General features: G+C 66.5%; 2 protein-coding genes across 6 annotated transcripts in view; one reads left to right on the forward strand and one right to left on the reverse strand.

The window, feature by feature from the left end:
* Positions 1–7,129, forward strand: part of CPSF1 (cleavage and polyadenylation specific factor 1) — a 38,183-nt gene extending 31,054 nt beyond the window's left edge. For all 3 annotated transcript variants that reach the window (XM_005291127.4, XM_024102641.3, XM_042861308.2), the window contains exons 28-38: positions 113–203; positions 555–639; positions 957–1,098; positions 1,604–1,756; positions 3,382–3,558; positions 3,736–3,802; positions 4,201–4,248; positions 5,107–5,262; positions 5,987–6,116; positions 6,746–6,884; positions 6,970–7,129. In XM_005291127.4, coding sequence (XP_005291184.1) covers positions 113–203; positions 555–639; positions 957–1,098; positions 1,604–1,756; positions 3,382–3,558; positions 3,736–3,802; positions 4,201–4,248; positions 5,107–5,262; positions 5,987–6,116; positions 6,746–6,884; positions 6,970–7,017 — 1,236 coding nt within the window. In that variant the 3' untranslated portion in view covers positions 7,018–7,129. The remainder of the gene's footprint in view (positions 1–112; positions 204–554; positions 640–956; positions 1,099–1,603; positions 1,757–3,381; positions 3,559–3,735; positions 3,803–4,200; positions 4,249–5,106; positions 5,263–5,986; positions 6,117–6,745; positions 6,885–6,969) is intronic.
* Positions 7,130–7,363: 234 nt separating this feature from the next.
* On the reverse strand, positions 7,364–21,088 carry ADCK5 (aarF domain containing kinase 5). Of its 3 annotated transcripts, none has more exons than XM_065582259.1 (15): positions 21,029–21,088; positions 14,700–14,800; positions 12,665–12,814; positions 12,375–12,450; positions 11,800–12,000; positions 10,698–10,838; positions 10,021–10,134; positions 9,609–9,740; positions 9,248–9,331; positions 8,796–8,877; positions 8,549–8,627; positions 8,344–8,435; positions 7,942–8,194; positions 7,734–7,844; positions 7,364–7,637 (listed from the first exon to the last, which is right to left on the reverse strand). In XM_065582259.1, the coding sequence occupies exons 2-15, from the start codon at positions 14,705–14,707 to the stop codon at positions 7,532–7,534; spliced, it is 1,629 nt and encodes a 542-aa protein (XP_065438331.1). In that variant the 5' UTR covers positions 14,708–14,800; positions 21,029–21,088; the 3' UTR covers positions 7,364–7,531. The 3 variants fall into 3 exon arrangements, with proteins under 3 accessions (XP_065438331.1, XP_065438329.1, XP_065438332.1); XM_065582257.1 differs by lacking the exon at positions 21,029–21,088 and adding an exon at positions 19,218–19,368; XM_065582260.1 differs by lacking the exons at positions 8,344–8,435; positions 8,549–8,627; positions 21,029–21,088 and adding an exon at positions 19,218–19,368.
* Between the last annotated feature and the right edge of the window lie 1,302 nt (positions 21,089–22,390).

The raw sequence follows: 22,390 nt of genomic DNA on the forward strand, positions 1-22,390 counted from the left end.
TCCACGCTGCATGGCTGGCGGATTGCAGCCGTCAGGGAGGTGGTGGAGGGCCCCCCCCCCGGTCTTTGTGCTGCGCCCTGGCAACCTGTGAACAGCTGCGTCTCTCTGGCAGGTCTACGCTGTGGCCACCAGTGTCGTCAACCCCTGCACCCGCATCCCCCGTATGACGGGAGAGGAGAAGGAGTTTGAGAGCATCGAGCGGGGTGAGTAGAGACCTGCCCCACTCGGGGAGGGATGTGTGGGGAGTGCACAGGCACTGGGTGTGCAGTGCTGGCAGCGGTTCCTGTGGGCCAGGCTTGGCCCGGCACTCCCTGTCCTGTGTGGGCCCCTTGGCCTGGCTCCCTGGGAGCAAGAGCCCCGGTGGCTGTGAAGGTCCCCCCAGCCCACAGAGTCCTGGGGGGTCCCCGGGGCAGAGCTGTGGGATGGAGGGTGCCATCAAACCTTCCTGGACTGGGTCGGTGTGTGACGCTGGCAGGGGGCTCTGTGTCTGCGCCGGCCCCTCGCCTGTCCTGGGGGCCGGCTGGGGACTGGAGCTGTGTGGGTCTCTCCCCCAGACGAGCGCTACATCCACCCGCAACAGGAGGCCTTTTCCATCCAGCTGATCTCGCCGGTGAGCTGGGAGACCATCCCCAACACCCGGTAAGGGCCCGCGAGCAGGGCAGGTGGCTGGGCAGGGCTGGGCCCTGGCACTCGTCTCCCGGGGCTCTGCCGGGCGGGGGGACGAGGGCCCGGCCCTGCGCCAGGAGGGCAGAAGGCGAGAAGCAGGTGCTGGCCTCCCCCTGCCCCCCACAGCAGAGGGAGACGTTTGGGGCAGGACGCTGGCCTGTGAGTGCTTGTGTCTGGGAGGAGGAGCCTGGCGCCCTGGGCCAGAAGGGCCAGTTCCTGTCCTGGCCCCGGCTGCTCTGGTGTGGGGTTCCCTGCTGCCTGACCTGTGCCTGCCTCTCCCCCCTGGCCAGGATCGAGCTGGAGGAATGGGAGCACGTGACTTGCATGAAGACGGTGTCGCTGAAGAGCGAGGAGACGGTGTCGGGGCTGAAGGGTTACATCGCCGCCGGCACATGTCTCATGCAGGGCGAGGAGGTGACCTGCCGCGGCCGGGTGAGTGCGGGCTGGGCCTCCCCCATCCTCTCCCTGCACTTCATCCCGCCCCACTGCCTGCACCACAGCGCCCTCTGCTGAGCCCATCCCCCTGCCCTCCTGCCTGCCCCCTCCGCCTTGATGGGGGCTGGACTGTGCTGCCCCCACCCTCCCCCAGTGGAGCCATCATCTCCACCCGGCGTGTGGCCAGGTCGCCGTGTGGGGGCTGCTGGGCTGTGCCCAAGAGATACCTGCGGGGGAGGTGAGGGGGTGTCGCTTCCCAGGCTGTCTCCATGGAGCTGGGCTCCTTGTGGGGCACGCTCTCGCCGCAGTGCGCTCCGCCACAGGACCAGTGAGCTCGTCTGTTCCTGACAGGGCACGGACGCGGGGGTGGGGGGGTCGCCCCCTTCCCTCCCTCAGTCCAGACCGGTGGGTGGATCCCGGCGTGGGGCCGGGCTGGGCTGTCAGGGCAGCCAGGAGGGAGCTGCCCCTTGCTCACAGCCCCCCGCCCCGCCCATCTCTGCAGATCCTCATCATGGACATCATCGAGGTGGTGCCGGAGCCAGGGCAGCCGCTCACCAAGAACAAGTTCAAGGTGCTGTATGAGAAGGAGCAGAAGGGCCCGGTGACGGCCCTCTGTCACTGCCACGGCTACCTGGTGTCGGCCATCGGCCAGAAGGTGAGGGGCCCATTCCTCAGCTGGGCCAGCAGGGGGCACCAGGAGCCTCTCGGGGTCCTCCCCAGCTGCAGGGAAACGGCACAAAACCACGCCAAGGAGCCTGTCCAGAGGGGGCTGTGGGCAAGAAACGGGCCCTTGGTGCCACCCCGCCCCAGCAGCTGCCCAGCGGCTCCGATTCAGGGAGGGCAGAATCCCGTCTCCTCCAGCTGGTCTTGGGGACCAAGCGCCCTGGGCAGTGGGGTCTGAGTGTGAACCAGTGCCAGCCTGAGACACCACAGGGCAGCCGCTGCCTTTAGGGTGGGCTGGCAGGGAGTGGGCAGCGCTGGGTCTGACCCAGCCCCAGGGTGTGGAGAATGGCTGGCTCAGTGGGAGGTTATGGGGTACGGGGCCTGTCCCCTCTGGCAGCGCTGGCTCTGACCCAGCCCCAGGGTGTGTGTGGGGGGATGGGGAATGGCTGGCTCAGTGGGAGGTTATGGGGTACGGGGCCTGTCCCCTCTGGCAGCGCTGGCTCTGACCCAGCCCCAGGGTGTGTGTGGGGGGATGGGGAATGGCTGGCGCAGGGGGAGGTTATGGGGTACGGGGCCTGTCCCCTCTGGCAGCGCTGGGTCTGACCCAGCCCCAGGGTGTGGGGAATGGCTGGCTCAGTGGGAGGTTATGGGGTACGGGGCCTGTCCCCTCTGGCAGCGCTGGCTCTGACCCAGCCCCAGGGTGTATGTGGGGGGATGGGGAATGGCTGGCTCAGTGGGAGGTTATGGGGTACGGGGCCTGTCCCCTCTGGCAGCGCTGGCTCTGACCCAGCCCCAGGGTGTGTGTGGGGGGATGGGGAATGGCTGGCGCAGGGGGAGGTTATGGGGTACGGGGCCTGTCCCCTCTGGCAGCGCTGGGTCTGACCCAGCCCCAGGGTGTGGGGAATGGCTGGTTCAGTGGGAGGTTATGGGGTACGGGGCCTGTCCCCTCTGGCAGTGCTGGCTCTGACCCAGCCCAGGGTGTGGGGAATGGCTGGCTCAGTGGGAGGTTATGGGGTACGGGGCCTGTCCCCTCTGGCAGCGCTGGCTCTGACCCAGCCCCAGGGTGTGTGTGGGGGGATGGGGAATGGCTGGCGCAGGGGGAGGTTATGGGGTACGGGGCCTGTCCCCTCTGGCAGCGCTGGGTCTGACCCAGCCCCAGGGTGTGGGGAATGGCTGGCGCAGGGGGAGGTTATGGGGTACGGGGCCTGTCCCCTCTGGCAGCGCTGGGTCTGACCCAGCCCCAGGGTGTGGGGAATGGCTGGCGCAGGGGGAGGTTATGGGGTACGGGGCCTGTCCCCTCTGGCAGCGCTGGGTCTGACCCAGCCCCAGGGTGTGGGGAATGGCTGGCGCAGGGGGAGGTTATGGGGTACGGGGCCTGTCCCCTCTGGCAGCGCTGGCTCTGACCCAGCCCCAGGGTGTGGAGAATGGCTGGCGCAGGGGGAGGTTATGGGGTACGGGGCCTGTCCCCTCTGGCAGCGCTGGCTCTGACCCAGCCCTGGGATAGAGGCGGGCGCGGGTACTTCCGGGTACTGGTTCCAGTCGGCCCCTGGCTCAGGCACTCTGCCCCCTGCGCGTTGCCCGTCCATGGCGTGAGCCCGGCGCCCTTGCCCCCTGCAGATTTTCCTGTGGAGCCTGAAGGACAACGACCTGACGGGCATGGCCTTCATCGACACACAGCTGTACATCCACCAGATGATCAGCGTCAAGAACTTCATCCTGGCGGCCGACGTCATGAAGAGCATCTCGCTGCTGCGCTACCAGGAGGAGAGCAAGACGCTGTCGCTCGTCAGCCGGGTGCGGGTTGGGGCCGGGGCCGGGGAGCTGGGAGGGTGGAGAGGCTCTGCGGGGAGGAGGGGGCTGCCCGGGGCCAAGAGCAGGGCTCAGCCTGGCCCCTCAATCACTTCCTGACGCAGTGCTAGGCCCCGCCCGCGGCTGTGTGCTTCCCCCTGACCCCTGCTTCTCCTGCCGCAGGACGCCAAGCCCTTGGAGGTGTACAGCGTGGACTTCATGGTGGACACCGACCAGCTGGGCTTTCTGGGTATGTTCTGCTCCTTCTCCATCCCCCGCACGTAGGGCTCGGCCAGGCCTCCTGCCTGGCGCCGTGGGATCATGGAGGCCAGCAAGGGGGGGGAGACCCCCCGTGGGCAGCCCCAGTCCCGGCTGGACGAGCTGGTGGGGCCGGAATTGCTTGGGCCCCCTCTGCTCAGTGTTGTGACTGTGCCGAGGACTGAGAGCTGCTGGGGGTGGGGGGGTGTTGAGGGCAGAGCTAGCAGCCGCAGGCAGATCAGGATGGGGGCTGGAGCCAGGTTTGGACCCAGGGCAGGGGGGCTGGAGCGTGCCCACCAGGGCAGGGGGCTCTTGGGTAGCTCTGAGTGTTTGGTGGGGGCTGAAATGCTGCCCAGAGCAACGTTGCTGATCTCTGCTCTCTCCCCGCAGTGTCTGATCGCGATCGCAACCTCATGGTCTATATGTACCTGCCTGAAGGTAAGGCCTTCCGCCCCCTCCACTTCTTAGCCAGGACCCTGCCTACGGGGGCCGGTGGCTAGCGCGCAGGACCAGGGGTAGCCCCTGCTCTCCCAATGACTCGCTCTGGGACTGTGAGGGGGCCAGTCCTTTCCCCTCTAGCATGGACACAATGACACTCGAACGTGTCTGGTGCTTTGGGAGCCCAACCAAAAAGGCTGGAGAAGTGCCAAGTCCGTCAGTGGCTGCTGGCTGAGCCGTGTCAGAGACACAAGGGGGGAAGGGAACAGCTTTAATTGGGCCAACTTCTGTGGGGGAGAGCCAAGCCATCCAGCTACACCGCCCTCTGATTAGCCCAGGGTCTAATTAGCCAGGGACACACCCCCGTGAGCCTCCAGCTGCCAGAACCAGGGACTGGCTGACGGGCTGGGTCACTGAAATCGCCCCCTTCTGTTCATTGCACCTCAAGCACCTGGCACCGGGCACTGCGGGAAGACGGGTTACTAGGCCAGATGGGCCATTTGTCGGCCCCGCTGTGGCCGTTCCCCGTGTGGCTCTGATTCTGGCCTGCTGCAGCGCCGGATAATAATACTGTAGGGCTGCATGTAAACGAAGACCAGCATGGAACCCGCGGGAACATCTAACACCCGGCAGCCCCCTGAACCTGGGGCTGGAAATTCCTTCCTGCCGGCGCGCATCCCTGGCTGGGTGGGAGTGTGAGGACTCTGGCTAGTCCAGCCCCTTCAGGACTGCAGCCCCTGGAGACTCCAGTGCCCAGCATGCCGTGCTCCTTCGCCTCCAGAGCGGAACATGCTGGGAGCTGTAGTCTCCATGGGCCATACCTCGCCCTGATGGAATTGCTCCCGCTCCTTCTCTTAGCCAAGGAGAGCTTCGGGGGGATGCGGCTGCTGCGCAGGGCCGACTTTCACGTGGGCGCCCACGTCAACACCTTCTGGAGGACGCCCTGCCGCTGGGCCACCGACGGCGGCACCAAGAAGTCCAGCGCCTGGGAGAGCAAGCACATCACCTGGTTCGGTAGGTTCGGCTCCAGCCCGCAGAGGGCAGCGCTGCGCCCAGTTCTGACCCCGCCCACGCGCTGGGGGAGCAGCCGGGCTGGGCCCCGCCCCTGTTGTGCCGGGGGCTGTACAAACTGAGACGGTGCCTGTGCCGAGCAGCTTGCCCTCTGCGGAGTGGAGAACGTGGAGACTGTCTCCACGCCTGCCATCCACATGGGGCTGTGTTCTGGAGGCTTTGCCCCAGAGGCCTCCAGCCAGGCTGCCATGGGCCAGGGAGGCAGGCAAAGCAGGAAGAGGGGTGGGTGGGTGGACCAGGTCTGCCGGGGGGGGTCGTGGAGGTGGGTGGAGCTTGTGTTCAGTGCCGGGAAGCGGAGGAGCCGTGTGGTGGCTCGTGGGGGAAGATGGGGTCGGAGTGAGGGGCCAATGAGAGGAAGGGCGGAGTGGGCATCAGCTGCAGCTGTGGGGCCATGGGGCAGTGCACAGCCTGTGATGGGAGCAGGGGCTTGCCTGGGGCCGTGGGAAGTGCGTCCCAGCACTGGTGTCCAGAGTAGGACATGGTGGGGCTAGTGGGTGGGGAAAGAACCGGAGCTGCCAGGCTCGCTCCGGGTTCTGCCCCCTGCTGCAATGAAAGGTGTTATCTTGCAGGGGGCACCTGGGTCCCGACTGCTGGCCCAGCCCAGGGAGCCTCCCCTCAAAGCGGGGCGTTCCGGGGTTCCCTGACCGGGCCGTTCTCCTCTCCCCAGCCACGCTGGACGGCGGGATCGGCCTCCTCCTGCCCATGCTGGAGAAGACGTACCGGCGCCTGCTGATGCTGCAAAACGCCCTCACCACCATGCTGTCACACCATGCCGGCCTCAACCCCCGAGCCTTCAGGTACCGCCCTGCACCTTGCTCCCCACCTCGGCCCATTGGCCAGACACCCCCTCCTCTGGTGTGCGCCTGATGGCTGCTCTCCACCCCAGAGGTGGCTGCATCTGGGCTGAGCTCTGTGGGATCCTTAAGGAAAGATGGCATTTAGCCTGTCTGACATTGGAGGGGCAGGGATCAGCTGCCGGGTGCCAGTACCCGGTACCCTCGGCCAAGGGGAAGGGCCCTGAGCTCAGCTGTCCCTTGGCAGTAGCAGGGGAGATGTGGTGAAGTGTCTCCAGGGAGGTGCTGGGTGGGGCTGCACTAAGGCCTCTATTGCAAGGGGGGATAGACCTCCAAGCAGGCTGTGGGGCTCCTGGGCCAGGCTAGCCTCTTCCTAGGACTCCAGGCAGGGCAGGGGGAGGGGGTGTCCTCTGCTAGGGCCCTTGGGGAGAGGAGCTGGGGCTCCGTGTGGTCCCCCATGGCCTCTTGGCCGTAGCACAAACCTGCCATCCCACCAGGCTCACCAAGCTCCCCCCTGCAGGGGGATACCTGGGGCTTTCACCCGGTGCCTTTCCCCTGGCCATCCTAGACCATGGCCTCCCCGGCTGGCTCCCCCAGCCTCCTTGCCGGTAGCAGCAGCTCCTCTCCCGCAGGATGCTGCACGTGGACCGCCGGATCCTGCAGAACGCCGTCCGCAACATCCTGGACGGGGAGCTGCTGAGCCGCTACCTCTACCTCAGTGCCATGGAGCGCAACGAGCTGGCCAAGAAGATCGGCACCACGCCAGACATCGTGAGTAGGGCCCCATCCCAGCGGGGTGAGTCAGGAACCCCAGGGGCGAGGCCCTCCCCTGACCTGCCTGCTTCTTTCCCTGCAGATCCTGGAGGACTTGTTGGAAATCGACCGTGTCACGGCTCATTTCTAATGGACTCGGGGCCAGCGCCTGCCCCAGCTCTTGTAAATTCCTTGGCGTCCGGGCTAGGAGGCCCGGCCCGGCTTTGTACGAACTGGGAGGGGTTTGTAAAGAAAAAGCACAACGTGCTCGTGGCTGTGGTGTTTGCTGGGTGAGGGGGTTTGGCGGGGGGCTGCTTACAGGGCTGGCACGGGGAGAGACGCTGGTGCTGGCCAGGAGGGGCCATCGCCGTATGGGCAGCCTGGCTGGAGAAGTGGGTGTCCCTGCCCCACCGTACAAACTGCCAGAAAGCCATAGAGCGAGGGGGCCTGGCTCCTCCCGCCCTGCCGCTCCCCTTGCAGCACCACTGACCACCCGCTGTGGGGCGCCCACAGGCATACATGTTTTATTAGGGTAAGATGAGGGGCTGTGCAGCCACAGGGAAAGGCCCAGGCTCCCGCTGGCAAGGCGCTGCCCCTGGCGTTCAATCCGGCCAATCCCCGAGTCCGCAGCAGGCCTGGGTCTGCCTGTCTCCGCAGTGGCTCAGCTAGGCCTGGAGGTACTCGTAGATTTGGTCGCTCTCGGAGAGGAAGCCCACGTAGGCGAGGAAGTGAATGAGGGAGGCCATCAGCCTCATGGAGAACGTCTCGTGCCTGGGGAGGAAGCGAGAGCCAGCATGGAGTGTGTACCAGCAGCACCCCTTAGGTCGAGTCAGCGCCCCGCTGCGGGAGCCCGCACGCCCCCCCTACCTGAGGGCGATCTCGAACTTGAGGGTCTCCCACTTCACCCAGAACCAGCAGAAGAGGCTGCGGATGCCGGAGGATTTGTGGCCAGTGAGCCTGCTCCAGCCTCTCAGGGCGCTGCGGGGACAGAGGAGCCAGTCAGGCCCGGGCAGAGCCCTACGCCAGCACAGCCAGCTGTGTCAGCGTGGGGCCGGGCAGGGGCCAGCCCCCTCACCTCTTGCCCATGATGAAGTAGCGGTCGACGGGGGCGCCCAGGGCGATGTTGATGCTGCGCACGGTGTTGATGTTGCGGAAGACGAGGAGCATGGGCCGGGGCAGGTCCTTGAGCACCTGCATGATGCGATCGAAGTGGTGCCGGGCCATGGCCTGCATGTAGAGCGTCTCCTCCCGCGTCAGGATGTTAGCCAGCCTCAGCCGCCCCATGTGGATGGGCCTCTGCATCAGGATCTCGCAGAAGAGGAAATAATCTGGGGCGGGGCGAGGCCAGGCCTGGCCGTCAGGGGAGCCGGGGCAGGGCCCCGGCTAGCAGCCAGAGGGTCTGAGCCACTCAATCCTGCCCCCCCAGCATGGGAATTGCCTGGGGCCCCCTCACCATGTCCCCCAAGCCCCCACTCACCCTTCACGCCCAGCTCGGCGGAGAAGGCCCTCATGCCAGTGTCATCCCGCAGGATGATGGCTCGCCACAGCTTGCACAGTGCCGTCCGCTCCCTGCCCCGGGGAGAGGTTCCGTGTCACCCAGGGCTGCCTGCCCCACCTCCCTGCCCGGAGGGGTGGAGACGGGCCCTGGAGCGCTGCCCCCTGGCCCCCCGCCCGCTCCCTACCTCTCGCTGAGGAACTCGTAGAGGCCGTGATCCAGCAGCACCAGCTGGGCCTTCCCGTTGGGGCCCCTCCGCACCAGCACTGCAACACAGAGCGGGTCACTGCACGGCGCCTGTGTCCGCCACTAGCCGCCTCCCCTCGGCGCTCTGGGCAGGGGACACGCAGGCAAAGGCGCCCGTGGAGGGGAGAGGGCAGTGCCATTATCGCAGCCTCTGTGCTGGGCCTTTCCCTGCTCCCCAGCCCCCGTACCGTTCCCAGGGTGCGGGTCCGCATGGATGAAGCCCGTGTAGAAGATCTGCTCAGCAAACATCTGGATCAGCTTGACTGCGGTCTGCAAGAGGGCGAGACGGGGGGTGAGCCGCTGAGCGCCCCAAGGTGGCAGAGGGAGTCTCACCGAGGGGGCTCGGGGCAGGGTACAGCGATGGCCCCCTCAGCAAGTGCCGTCATTCAGCCATTCCACAGCGCTTGCAGCAGAAGGGGCATGCTTTGCCTGCCGGTGAATGCAGCTGCCTCTGGGGTGGATTGTCTCCCCCTCCCAGCCCACAGGAACACTACAAGCGGCAGCATGGTGGGGGAGCTTAAACGTGGCAGCCCTATGCCCAGGGGCAGGTTCACAGAATCCGTTGGGCCCTACTTCCTGGTCCCCAATCACCCCAGGGAGCTGGGCTCCCCGTTTCGCCGAACTGCAGCGCCTCACTCACGTCTTTGAGGTCCAGCCCCTGCGCCCTGATGCTCTCCACATCGTTGATTTTACAGCCTTCGCAGTAATCTGTCGTCAGGACTCTCTGTGGGGAGCAGATGGGGGTCAGGAGGGGCTGGGGCCCTGCTCTCCCAGCGTGCAGCCAGCAGAGAACTAGTGTCAGCCCAGCAGCTTCTCGCCCCCTGCTACGGGCCCGGGGTACAGGCAGGTCCAGTTACCAGGGCGAGGGGGTCTCCTGTGCCCCCTGGGGGGAAGGAGCTGGTCTGGTGGTGAGGGGGCGACCCCAGCTGCCTCCCGGGGCTAAACCCACCCGGCCACAGGAAAGGGCAGGGGAGACGGGCCCAGCTGTCCTGCGTCCGCACCTTGCTGCACTTGTCCCAGTGCACAGTGGGGACCACAACGTAGGGGAAGTCGTGCAAGTCCCGGGCACAGCGCTCCGCGTTCCGGCCCTCGTTCTCGAAGTCCAGCTCCTGGGCCAGCGTCCCCTTCAGGTCCTGCGGAGAGAGAGGGCAGGGGCATGGCCAGGGGCCCCCAGCAGATGGGCTAGCGAGAGTGTTCTCATGCCAAGGTGGGCACACATCCCACAGCGTGGGGCATCGACTGCTCCCATTTCAACCCTCTGCCGGGGGAGCCACCCAGAGCATGGGGTCGCTCTCCGCTCAGTGCCTCGTCCTGCCGGCACGAAGGGGAGCTCCGGGCCTGGGATGCTAACAGCCTGAGCCATGGGCAGGAGCCGGCTGGCAGCACTAGCTGGGGATCGGGCGACGCCGGTACCTTCAGGACCCAGCTGAACCCAAAGCTGGGGTGCATGAACTCGATGATGCCCAGCAGCAGCTCCAGCGTGCGGATGTCCCCATCGAATCTGTCCCTCAGGTCGATGTACTGCACCTGGGGAGGCGGAGACGGAGCGCGCTGGGAACCCGCCTCAGCTGCTGGCTGCCCTCAGCGACTCCCAGCCAGACGGGGCATCCCAGGGCCCAGCTGAGCCGCACCACGAGGGGCTGGCGCGGCCTGCAGAGACTCCCCGTCCCAGAATGCAATTCACCACCCCCACCCCATGCTGCCCCATCTGCCTGCAGAGCAGGGGGCCTCGTGTTGGCAGCACCCCCTGCAGGCAGGGCTCAGACTGCAGCCCCACGGAGCCAACCAGGGATGGGGCGCTGCACACCGCTGCCTGGGGCAGAGCCCCCCTCTCCCTCCCGGCCCCAGGCCCAGCCCTGGGGGAGCAGCTGCAGGGAAGTCCTGGGAGTTGCCTCGGGTCTTGGCCTGTCCTCCACCCTGCAGGCCCCTTCCATCAGCCTGAGCCTCCCACCCAGCAACGCGGGGCTGCTCTCAGCCCAGGCTGGAGCGCAGAAGAGGACTGCAGCTGGGCCCCTCTGGCTCCAGGACCCCAGTATGGAGCCAGCCCCAGCGAGGGAGGTCAGCCACACCCACCCTTCTGGCTCACGCACCTTCACAGCCACCAGTTTGCCGTCCGGGAGCCGGGCCTTGTGCACCTGGGCCAGGCTGCCCGCGGCCATGGGCTGGTAGTCGAACTCCTGGAAGAGCGTGGCGGCCGTGGCTTTGAAATCTTCCAGGAACAACTTATCCACCTGCGGCAGGAGATGGGGAGGGCTGGCCGTCAGGGAGCTGCCCTCCGGCACCGGCTCATGCCCAGAGTGGGCAGGGGCAGCCAGAGATGCCACACGCAGGGGCTGAGCAGCCCCAAGGCAGCGGAGACCAAACCGGAGTTTCCAGCTGTACCCTGTGTGCTGTGAGTTGGTAGGGTCTGTCAGGCAGGGGTCCCCCTCACCCAGCCTGCAGGAGTAGCCAGTGCCCATGCTCCAGAAGGCGGGGGGCCCAGGCGGGTGCTCAGTGGTGTGTAGACGAGAGCTCTGCCCAGCCCACCCCCGGTGCAGCTGGGGGAAGCTAGGGGCAGAGGAGGCTCCCAGTTCGGCCCCTTGCCCTGGAGACAGTGGGGGTGCCTGAGGAGAGGCCCGTCTCCACGAGCCCCGCAGAGCCCGCCGCTACGCCCCGGGGAGCCGGCACTCACCTCCACGAGCCCCGCAAAGCCCACCGCTCTGGCCCGGGGAGCCGGCACTCACCTCCCCGCAACCCGTCTCCACGAGCCCTGCAGAGCCCGCCACTCGGCCCCGGGGAGCCGGCACTCACCTCCCCGCACCCCGTCTCCACGAGCCCCGCAGAATCTGCCACTCGGCCCCGGGGAGCCGGCACTCACCTCCCCGCACCCCGTCTCCACGAGCCCCGCAGAGCCCGCCGCTCCGTCCCGGGGAGCCGGCACTCACCTCCCCGCACCCCGTCTCCACGAGCCCCGCAGAGCCCGCCACTCGGCCCTGGGGAGCCGGCGCTCACCTCCCCGCACCCCGTCTCCACGAGCCCCGCAGAGCCCGCCGCTCCGTCCCGGGGAGCCGGCACTCACTTCCCCGCACCCCGTCTCCACGAGCCCCGCAGAGCCCGCCGCTATGCCCCGGGGAGCCGGCGCTCACCTCCCCGCACCCCGTCTCCACGAGCCCCGCAGAGCCCGCCGCTACGCCCTGGGGAGCCGGCGCTCACCTCCCCGCAGCCCCTCTTGAGGGCCTGGTCTTCCAGCACGCGCAGGGTGCTGATGTACTCGGGCGGCAGGAGGTGGTTGAAGGCGCACAGGCCCTGGCCCAGCTTGATGTACAGACCCCCGTTGCGGATGGCGCCCTGCACCAGCCTGTCGGCCGCCCGCTGGTGACAGGCTGACATCACCTCCTTGTACGCTGAGCTGTTCTGACGACAGGGACACAAGGCGGGGAGCAGCCGTTAGCACCGGCGGGACACGGCCAGCAGGGGGCATGTCCCAAGCAAAGAGGGGTAACAGGGCTGCGATGGAGGGACACACACACCAGCAGGGGGCGCTGCACCCTGGGGGCTGCACGGCCAGGGAGACGGGACCTGCCCAGGATCCCAGCGGCAGCAGAGGGGCTCCCCCTCTGAAAACCCCTCCACCCCGTCCAGGCAGCATCTGTGCCCCCCAGCACACGGACGCCATGCCCATCACCGTGGGATCGGGGTGCTTGGCAGTGACCCGTCTGGCTTGGGAGGGGACTGGCACCGGCTCACAGCCAAGGGACATGTGGGTCCCCATGCGGCAGGGAACATACCTTGTCCACGCCCGCCAGCTTCACAGAGGCCGTCCACCAGTAATCCCATGAGATCCGCACGCCCAGGGTCAGGGACCTGCAGGGACAGGGCGGGATGGCTCAGCACAGCCATGGCAAGGAGGGGGGACGACTGGCCCGGGGGCACGCGGAGCCTGGGGCCGGCAGAGAACCCAGGAGTCCTGATTCCCCCTGCAGTGGGGCCTGGGAGCTTGCGCCTTCCCCAGGCCCTAGAGTCACCTGGACGCCCGTGTAGAGGGAGCCCCTTGTACCTGGGCCCGGCCAAAACCCACCTGCGGAAGCGCCCGACACCCTCCACCAGCAGCCGCATCTTCCTCCGCTTCTGGGCGTCAGCCAGGCCGTAGCACATCCCGGCCGCCAGGGTCGGCACCAGCCCCACAGCCAGCAGCACCTTCCACAGCAGCCCCCTGCGCTGGCGCCAGCTGGGGGGGACAAGGGGACAGCGGTGAGAGTCCCCCATGACCTCCAGCCCCCTGACGTGACTGCCCTGCCCCCCCTGTGGCTACCACTGCCCCTCCCCGCCATGCCCCCCGTGACTGCCCCACTCTCGTGACCTCCACGGCCCCTGGGACCCCCTCCCCGCCCCCCCAGTGCAGCAGAGCCAGGCCACACCCTCTCCAAACAGGCCTCGGCTGGCGGCACAGCAGGGCGGGCAGCGGGGAGGCTGCCAGGCCTGGGCAGTGCCCAACCCCCCGTGACAGGGAGCCTGACAGGGTCACACGACTAGTAGGCGAAAGGACCCAAATCTCCCTCTCCAGACATATTAGAGAAGTCTGTAAACGGCCATTGGACCAGTCCTTACAAACAAATCCAGCCGCGGCAGAGACCAGACCTGTGTTGGGAGACAATTAGCGACGAACTCTAATTGGCTGCGTGCCTGCTCGTGTCAGAGGTTACCCAGGTAACCAGCCGGGCCCTGTCCCCAAACTGTAACAACCTGCAAACCCCGTTCACGGAAATGTCAAGTCTCGCCAACCCCCTCCGAAAAATGCATCTTTCCCGGGACTTTCTCCCTTACCTCAGCATAGGCTAATAAAGCAGCGATCTTGGAAATATCAAATGTGTTTTTCTGACAGGCTCATTACACACTAGTGATGAATTATCAGTTATCCGTACACTATTTCGATTACATTATGAAAATGGCAACACTCTTCTAAGATCTCGCTTTCGTAGCTCGTATCACTTTTGATTAAGCCTGTTATAAGACAAGGCTCCTATCAGAGGCGCCAGTAGAAAAAAGGGGTGCGGGGGCGAAGGCCCTGCGTACCCCAGAGCCTTGGGGGGGCACTGCCCAAAAGGGGGGGACATGGGGGCTGATGGAAAAAAAGGCGAGGGACCCGCGGGGGGGGACGGGACACGCGGGGACCGCACATGACCCTCATGGCCCCCCGTACTGCACCTCTGGCTCCTACGTTTCATGAAGGAGTATCCGATGTGACTTTACTGCAAAGCCACAATGTTTTTGTGTAGACACAACCAACAGGAGGTTTTACTGCAAAGCTCCACCCAAGGAACGCCTGCTGGCCAGACGCTGTCGCAGCTGGCCGGAGATCTATACAGGAACTCCAGGGCCCTGATCCCGTAGCTGAGGTCTCCCGCTCCAGTCTGGAGCCCCCTGCTCCTCCTTGTGGCAGAATTAGAACAAACTCTGCACAGGGACGGGAACCCGAGGAACCGATTCTGGAAAGAGCTTTTTGCACTCAGCAGCTCACCAGGTCTGCTGTGAAACTGATCGACGAGTTTGTTCATAGCCGGATGTATAACCAGCTTTTAACCATGATCCTCTCTGGTCTCGTTTAAGAAATCTGAGAGTGGTTAAGAATCGCTGGCTGGAAGCGCGTTTGGGTAAGAGCTGAGCCAGCCAGTGAGCTAGGGGATGACGCGTCCGATCCCTGGTGACTGGTAGAACTTTATACACGATGAACATGATTTTCAGCACTCCTCATTGTGCCTGACTGGGCTGTCGGGGGGAGCCCAGGGCTGGGTCGCTCTCGGGGAGCTGTGTGTTGGCTCTGGGGTCACCACTAAGGTATTAGAGAAGCTGGTTTGCGGCCGGCTGGGTGAATAACCCACCAGTCTTTGCAGTTTGCCCTGACTGAGCAATCTCAGCGTGGCCCCCCCATTATTTCACACCCGCCCGGCAGGCGGGCGCAGACAGGCCCGGGGTGGGGCATGGGGTGAGCACCGTGGGGAGGAGCGTTTCCAACACACCCAAGTGGGTAACAAGGGGACAGACACACACCCCCCGACCCAAGGCCCTGTCCAAGAAAGGGGCCGGTCTGGAGGGCTCCCCGGCGAAGAGCTTACCGTGACATCGGAGGGCTGGCCCCCTGACTGCAGTGCAGGGCGGGCGGCTGCCATGGGCACCTCCTCTGCAGCAGGAGGGAGTGAAAACGGCAGAGCTGCACCTGGGGGCCAAGGCACAAAGATCAGTGGGACTCTGACAGTGCAGGGGAGGAACGGCCGCCCTGGGCACTGCCTGCGGAACTCACTGCCACCGGGCAGCGCGGAGCTGCCAGGGCCCGAGACATTCCTGGGGCACCAACCAGAGCTTCCCCAGCTGCTCCCAGGGAACCACGGTGAGGCCCAGAGCTGGCAGCCTGCCCGTCCCACCAGGCCCAGCTGCACCGAGCCATCCCCTGGCTGCACCGCCAGCCACGCTTCTCGTGAGGGCAGCTCACGGCACTGCTGGTCACAACCACACCCAGAACGTGCCCGACGCCGGCCATCAGAGCCACAGCATCCCAGAGCGGAGCACCAGCACCCGCCTGCCGCCTCGACAGCACAGCTGCAGCCAGCGGCTGTCCGCGAACACCACCCACAGCTGTGCAGAGCAGCGCACGAGGACTCACTAGTGCAGCCTCCCCGGGAACCACCTGCATTCTGCAGAGGGGGGGACTAGACATGACTTGCCCCCGGCACACGACAAGTGGCAGAGCACGGAACTAGGGTGACCAGCTGTCCTGATTTTATAGGGACAATCCCGATATTCGTGGCTTTGCCTTACACAGGCTCCGATCAGCCCCCACCCCGTCCCCATTTTCCACACTTGCCATCTGGGGACCCTACAGCAGAACCCAGGAGTCCTGCCGAGCAGGCCCACTTCCCACCAGCTGACTGCGCTGGGGCACGGGAGGTGAGGACGCAGTGAGACCTCGTCCTGCCCCGGGGCAGGCGGAGACATCGCGTGCAGAGCGAGCGGCCTGCTCGGATTGTTGGGATCAGCACTGCGTTGCCGTGCTGTGCGAACAGGTGTTGTGTCTCCCACACGTGCCTGGGGAGCAGATCGCCTCAACCCCTGGGGAAGTGGAAAGCAGGTGCAGGCCGGGGTCTGGCTGGGCGTTTGGGTCTGGGCCGGCCGGCCTAGGAGAACGCTTTCCCACCCCTCCGTGGCGGGGGAGCCCGAGCAGCGCAGCCGGACCGAGCCCCGCGGGCGCCGAGCCGGCTGCACTCGGTGCGCTTGTGGTTCATTCTTCAAAAGGTTCTAGAGACCAAACAGCCACCGGAGCCAAACGCCGGCACGAAGCCCGAGCAGCACAACGGGGTGGGTGGGCAAAGCCAGGGGGGAGGGGTTGGGTCCTGCCCCCAGGGGGTGGGTGGGCAAAGCCGGGGGGGGGTAGGTTGGGTCCTGCCCCCAGGGGGTGGGTGGGCAAAGCCGGGGGGAGGGGTTGGGTCCTGCCCCCAGGGGGTGGGTGGGCATAGCCGGGGGGAGGGGTTGGGTCCTGCCCCCAGGGGGTGGGTGGGCAAAGCCAGGGGGGGGGGGTTGGGTCCTGCCCCCAGGGGGTGGGTGGGCAAAGCCGGGGGGGGGAGGTTGGGTCCTGCCCCCAGGGGGTGGGTGGGCATAGCCGGGGGGGGGGAGGTTGGGTCCTGCCCCCAGGGGGTGGGTGGGCATAGCCGGGGGGGGGGGGGGGAGGTTGGGTCCTGCCCCCAGGGGGTGGGTGGGCAAAGCCAGGGGGGAGGGGTTGGGTCCTGCCCCCAGGGGGTGGGTGGGCAAACCAGGGGGGAGGGGTTGGGTCCTGCCCCCAGGGGGTGGGTGGGCAAAGCCAGGGGGAGGGGTTGGGTCCTGCCCCCAGGGGGTGGGTGGGCATAGCCGGGGGGGGGAGGTTGGGTCCTGCCCCCAGGGGGTGGGTGGGCATAGCCGGGGGGGGGGTTGGGTCCTCCACTTGGGGTGGCTGTGTGAAGCCGGGGGGGGGGGGGGGAGGTTGGGTCCTGCCCCCAGGGGGTGGGTGGGCATAGCCGGGGGGGGGAGGTTGGGTCCTGCCCCCAGGGGGTGGGTGGGCATAGCCGGGGGGGGGGGGGAGGTTGGGTCCTGCCCCCAGGGGGTGGGTGGGCAAAGCCAGGGGGGAGGGGTTGGGTCCTGCCCCCAGGGGGTGGGTGGGCATAGCCGGGGGGGGGTTGGGTCCTGCCCCCAGGGGGTGGGTGGGCAAAGCCAGGGGGAGGGGTTGGGTCCTGCCCCCAGGGGGTGGGTGGGCATAGCCGGGGGGGGGGGAGGTTGGGTCCTGCCCCCAGGGGGTGGGTGGGCATAGCTGGGGGGGGGGGGTTGGGTCCTGTCCCTGGGGTGGGTGGGCAAAGCCGGGAGAGGGGGGGTCGGGTCCTCCACTTGGGGTGGCTGTGTGAAGCCGGGGGGGGGGGGGGGGGAGGTTGGGTCCTGCCCCCAGGGGGTGGGTGGGCATAGCCGGGGGGGGGAGGTTGGGTCCTGCCCCCAGGGGGTGGGTGGGCATAGCCGGGGGGGGGGAGGTTGGGTCCTGCCCCCAGGGGGTGGGTGGGCATAGCCGGGGGGGGGGAGGTTGGGTCCTGCCCCCAGGGGGTGGGTGGGCATAGCCGGGGGGGGGGAGGTTGGGTCCTGCCCCCAGGGGGTGGGTGGGCATAGCTGGGGGGGGGGGGAGGTTGGGTCCTGCCCCCAGGGGGTGGGTGGGCATAGCTGGGGGGGGGGGGAGGTTGGGTCCTGCCCCCAGGGGGTGGGTGGGCATAGCTGGGGGGGGGGGGTTGGTTCCTGTCCCTGGGGTGGGTGGGCAAAGCCGGGAGAGGGGGGGTCGGGTCCTCCACTTGGGGTGGCTGTGTGAAGCCGGGGGGGGGAGGTTGGGTCCTGCCCCCAGGGGGTGGGTGGGCATAGCTGGGGGGGGGGGTTGGGTCCTGTCCCTGGGGTGGGTGGGCAAAGCCGGGAGAGGGGGGGTCGGGTCCTCCACTTGGGGTGGCTGTGTGAAGCCGGGGGGGGGGGGTTGGGTCCTGCCCGCTGCCCATCCCTGGCATAGGGTCCCCTGGCACAGTGCCCAGCCCAGACAGTCCCTGCCCGCAGCTTCCCCCCGTGGGCGCTGACTGCACACTGCCCTGGCTCCCGCCTTCGCGCCCGCCCCAATGCCATCCAGCGAGAGGAGAGGCGGCAGATCTGCCACCCTGACTGCTCCCTGCCAGCCCACACCGGGAAGCACCATGGGGCACCCCCCACCCTGTCTGGGAGCCCGGCACGGGCACTCGCAAGGAGCAGGCGGCTGTTTCCCCATTTCCAGCCTCAGGCCGGATTCACAACTTGTCCTTGAGGGGGGGAGGGAACATGAAATCAAGGGGCCTCCCGCCTGTCCCATGGCAGAGCGGTTCAAGGCTGCAGCCGCAGCCCCCCGGCACAGCCCCCAGCCGGCCTTGGCAAGTCGCCTTCAGAAAGTTGTTTCCTAATCAGCCTCGTGGTGTTTTTCCAGTGCCAGGCGCGGGGGGCAGAGCTGGTGCCCGGGCGCAAACGGCCTCCCCTGTCCCGGGAGCGAGCGCTCCGAGACACCAGCCCTGCCTGGCAAGGGTCCCCGGTGCCACGTGGGGCCACGTCTGGGGCAGATCAGGCTGCACCGCCCGGGAGCAGACATCCGCCTCCCCTGCCCCGTCCACACTGGCTGGGCACAGAGGTGCCTGCCACGTGCTAGCGTCTATGGCAGGACGGGGCGGGAGGGAACCTGGCAGCACAGAGCTTGGGGCTCTCGGACTGTGGGCGCCCCGGGCCGGTACAGAACCTGGCACCATGAGGGGTGTGTACCGTAATGCACATAACAACCAGCCCTAGGGAAGGGGGGCGGTACCGTAATGCACATAACAACCAGCCCTAGGGAAGGGGGGCGGTACCGTAATGCACACAGTAATGGATCCAATTGTAATGGACCCCTCGGGAAGCAGGGGGCGGGGGTGGTACCGTAATGCGCCCAATAACCAGGCCTCGGAAAGCACGGGGGCGGGGGGGGGAGGAGGTACAATAACGCACCCAATAACGAGCCCGCGGGCAGCACCGGGGCGGTTGGGGGGTACCGTAATCATACAATATACAGCCCTTGGAAGTGGTTAGCAGGGGTGGGGGGTACCGTAATGCACACAATAGCCAGCCCGCGGGAAGCACCGGGGCGGTACCGTAATGCACACAATAGCCAGTCCGCGGGAAGCACCGGGGCGGTACCGTAATGCACACAATAGCCAGCCCGCGGGAAGCACCGGGGCGGTACCGTAATGCACACAATAGCCAGTCCGCGGGAAGCACCGGGGCGGTACCGTAATGCACACAATAGCCAGCCCGCGGGAAGCACCGGGGCGGTACCGTAATGCACACAATAGCCAGCCCGCGGGAAGCACCGGGGCGGTACCGTAATGCACACAATAGCCAGCCCGCGGGAAGCACCGGGGCGGTACCGTAATGCACACAATAGCCAGCCCGCGGGCGGAGGAGCTGCCAGTCCCAGTCCCAGTCCCAGCCCCAGCCCCGGCCGCCTCCCGCCCCGCAGCCAGGTGGACCCAGGCCCCGGGGTCCGGTCCCGGCAGCCCCCGCCCAGGCGTGGGGCCCGCAGTTCTCCTCACCGTCCGCCGCAGCTCCATGACCGCCGTTGTCAGCGTCCGCCACCGCCGCCACGGGCCGCCGCCACCCCGGCCCCTCACTCACCCGCACGTTGATTGGCCCGCCCGCTCCCAGGCTCCGCCCCCTCAATCAGGGCGAACGCCGATTGGCCCGCCTGGATGGCGGCGCCTCTCTCCCGCCCAGCTCTGACGGCGGATCCATGCCCCGCCCCCTTACTACATAGCGCTCGCTGATTGGTCCGCAGGCCCCCGTCGCAGTGGTGGGCAGAATGGGCGGTGCCCTGAGATGGCCCCGCCCCTGAAGCTCGACGGGGCGGGACTGGTGGGGAGGGGTGGAGAGGGCGTGTCTGATCCCTCCGCCCCCCCCCCCCCCACCTTGTGGCCGGGAGTTCCGCAGGCCGGGTCCGGCTGCTGGAGAGGCTGGGCCCAGCTGCGGCTAACGGGGGAGCAGCCAGAGCCACGCAGGCACTGACAAGTAGCGGCTCCCCGCACGCCCGAGCCCCCCGGAGTGCGTCTCCCACGCCAGCTCCCCACATGCCCCAGCCCCCCGGGGTGCATATCCCACGCCAGCTCCCCACATGCCCCAGCCCCCCGGGGTGCATATCCCACGCCGGCTCCCCGCATGCCAGAGCCCCCTGGGGTGTATCCTACGCCGGCTCCCTGCGCGTCCCAGCCCCCCGGAGTGTATCCCACGCCGGCTCCCCGCATGCCAGAGCCCCCTGGGGTGTATCCTACGCCGGCTCCCTGCGCGTCCCAGCCCCCCGGAGTGTATCCCACGCCGGCTCCCCGCATGCCAAAGCACATGGACACAGCTGCTGGAACCCTTCCCTTCTGCTGGAGCCTGGGGCATGTCCCCACATGTGGTGCCTGCACTCTGCACAGCGCCAGGAGTGTGACTAACCAGCCCCTTTGATTGCCGGCCCCTGGCACAGTGCTGGGGCAGGCGTGACAGGTCGTGTCTGTCCTGGTGCTGATGTAGCTGCTCTCATTGTGATCTATGAACAACTCCCAGTCCCAAACAGTCCCCTGTCCGCCCTCCGTCCTGGAGTGGAGGTGACGGTGCTGGAGGCGGTCGGAGGGACGGGAAAGCCGTGCGGGAGCTGGTGTCTGTGGCCCAGAGCTGAGCTCCACACGTGGCACTCAGCGCAGCGAGGCCCAGGGCAGCCTGGGTTCGGCTCCTGGTTAATAGCCAGCTCCTGCGCTCGGCCTGCCCGTCTGTCCCCGTAGGACCTGGCGGGTTTCTTGGGTTACTGGGCCAGGCCAGTGCAGGGGGCTTTGAGGATCGGGAGGAGAGAGCCCATGACCTGGAACTAGGCTCTGCTGCGTGTGGGGTTAGTGCTGAGGCTGGAGCAGCGGGTGATTGCTCTCCTGGTGACCCGTGCTGCTGAGCAGACAGGCGGCTGCGCTCGGCCGCAACTGGAGATCTGCCAGGGCGTGCGGCCTTGTTCCCACAAGAAATGAATTACAGCAATTCAGCCTGGAGGCCGGGAACGCAGCCATGAGTCACCAGGGCCGTACTTCCACGTTGGGGGCCTCTGTCCCGGGAAGCAGCAACTCCGACCAGGATGGTGGATAATCAGCTGAACGTGAGCGCCTGGTGTTCTGCTGTGTGCCAGAGGCTACTGGGATCCTGCAGCGTAGAAACAGGGGAATCCCGGGAGGAACAGAGAGGTTTTACCTCTGCATTCAGCGCTGGGGCGAGCGCTGTTGGGACCCTGGGTCCAGTTCTGGTGGCCACAATTCCAGAAGGATGTTGGTAAATTGGGGAGGGTCAGAGAAGAGCCCCGAGAATGATTAAAGGGTTAGAAACCTGCCTTAGAGCGAGAGAATCAGGGAGCTCCAGCTGTTTAGCTGAACAAAGGGAGGGTTCCGGGTGTTTGATCCCAGTCTGTAAGTACCTGTCGGGGGAACAGAAATGTAAGAATGGACTTTTCAGTCTAGCTGAGGAAGGTTTGTGATGCAGTAGGGAGCGGGGTGGACTGACCTGGGAATGTCGTCTAGTTTTACTGGACTGTCTGCATGGGGGATGGGAGAGCAGGAGATGACTTTATTTGAGGGATACCTGAGTTAGGAGGGGGATGGGGCCAGGTGACACCTTTGCCTGGAAAACTGGACAAAGGCTACAAGAGGAGCCGGGGGGAGGGGAGTGAGTCGGCTGGAGGGTTTTTTTTCAGGTTTGGGCTGGCTGGGAAGAGGCAGGGAACCCCAAGTCTGGGGTCTAAGCTCCTTGCCCCCCAAAGGGACCTGGCTGAGGGGTCCTGGTTGTACTTACAAGCCCTGCTTGGGACTGTGTTCCTGTCGTCTAATAAACCTTCTGTGTTACTGGCTGGCTGAGAGTCCCGGTGAATCGCAGGAATTGGGGGTGCAGGGCCCTGGCTCCCCCACACTCCGTGACAAGGTCCAACACCATCCAGTGGCTGGAAGTCGAAGCGAGACACATTCAGCCTGGAAACAAGGAGTGACGTTTTAGCAGTGACAGTAATTCACCCCTGGACCAACTTGCCCAGGGTCCTGGTGGATTCTCCATCACTGGCCGGATCAAAATCCAGCCTGGCCGTGTTTCTGACAGCTCTGCTCTGGGAATGATCTAGGAGCAGGTCTCTGGCCTGGATAGTCACACTGGTCCTGTCTGGCCATGGGATCTGGGTCTTCTGGGGCCAAGTCCGTGTCCACATGACGTGTGGCGCTGGGATTGCAGCAGGGGCTGAGGAATCTGTTCACTCGTATTCCCACTGAACCAGCCCTGCGGGCTGCTAACCAAGCCGAGGAGGGAAGCCGCTTGCCTGGGCACCCCCCAGCCAGGGACTAGGCTGCACTTGGCTGGAATCCCAGGGGCCATGGCTGGTCTAAGATGTTCAGGCCGGGGGCTTGGACTGGAAGCTGAGGACAGCGGCCTCGCAGCAAACCCCTCCCTCCCCCCAGGGAATGATTCTGTTACAATGAGTCTGTGTGGTGGGAGCTGGCCCATTTCAAAGGCCAAAGCAGAGCCCTGCAGAAAGAGCCCCACGGCCACAAGAGCCCCACAGCCAGCCCTACACGTACTGGATGATTTCGCTGTCTCCAGCGAGCAGCAGGCGGCACCCACTGCTGGACGGGGGGTCCCGGCTGGAGGCCTGGCCTGGGTCCCTGACTGATCATCTTGGGTGCCTGCTCACCAAGGCCACAGCTCCAAAAAT

The sequence above is a fragment of the Chrysemys picta genome, chromosome 2, assembly GCF_011386835.1.
Source record: "Chrysemys picta bellii isolate R12L10 chromosome 2, ASM1138683v2, whole genome shotgun sequence".
Lineage (NCBI taxonomy): Eukaryota > Metazoa > Chordata > Testudines > Emydidae > Chrysemys > Chrysemys picta.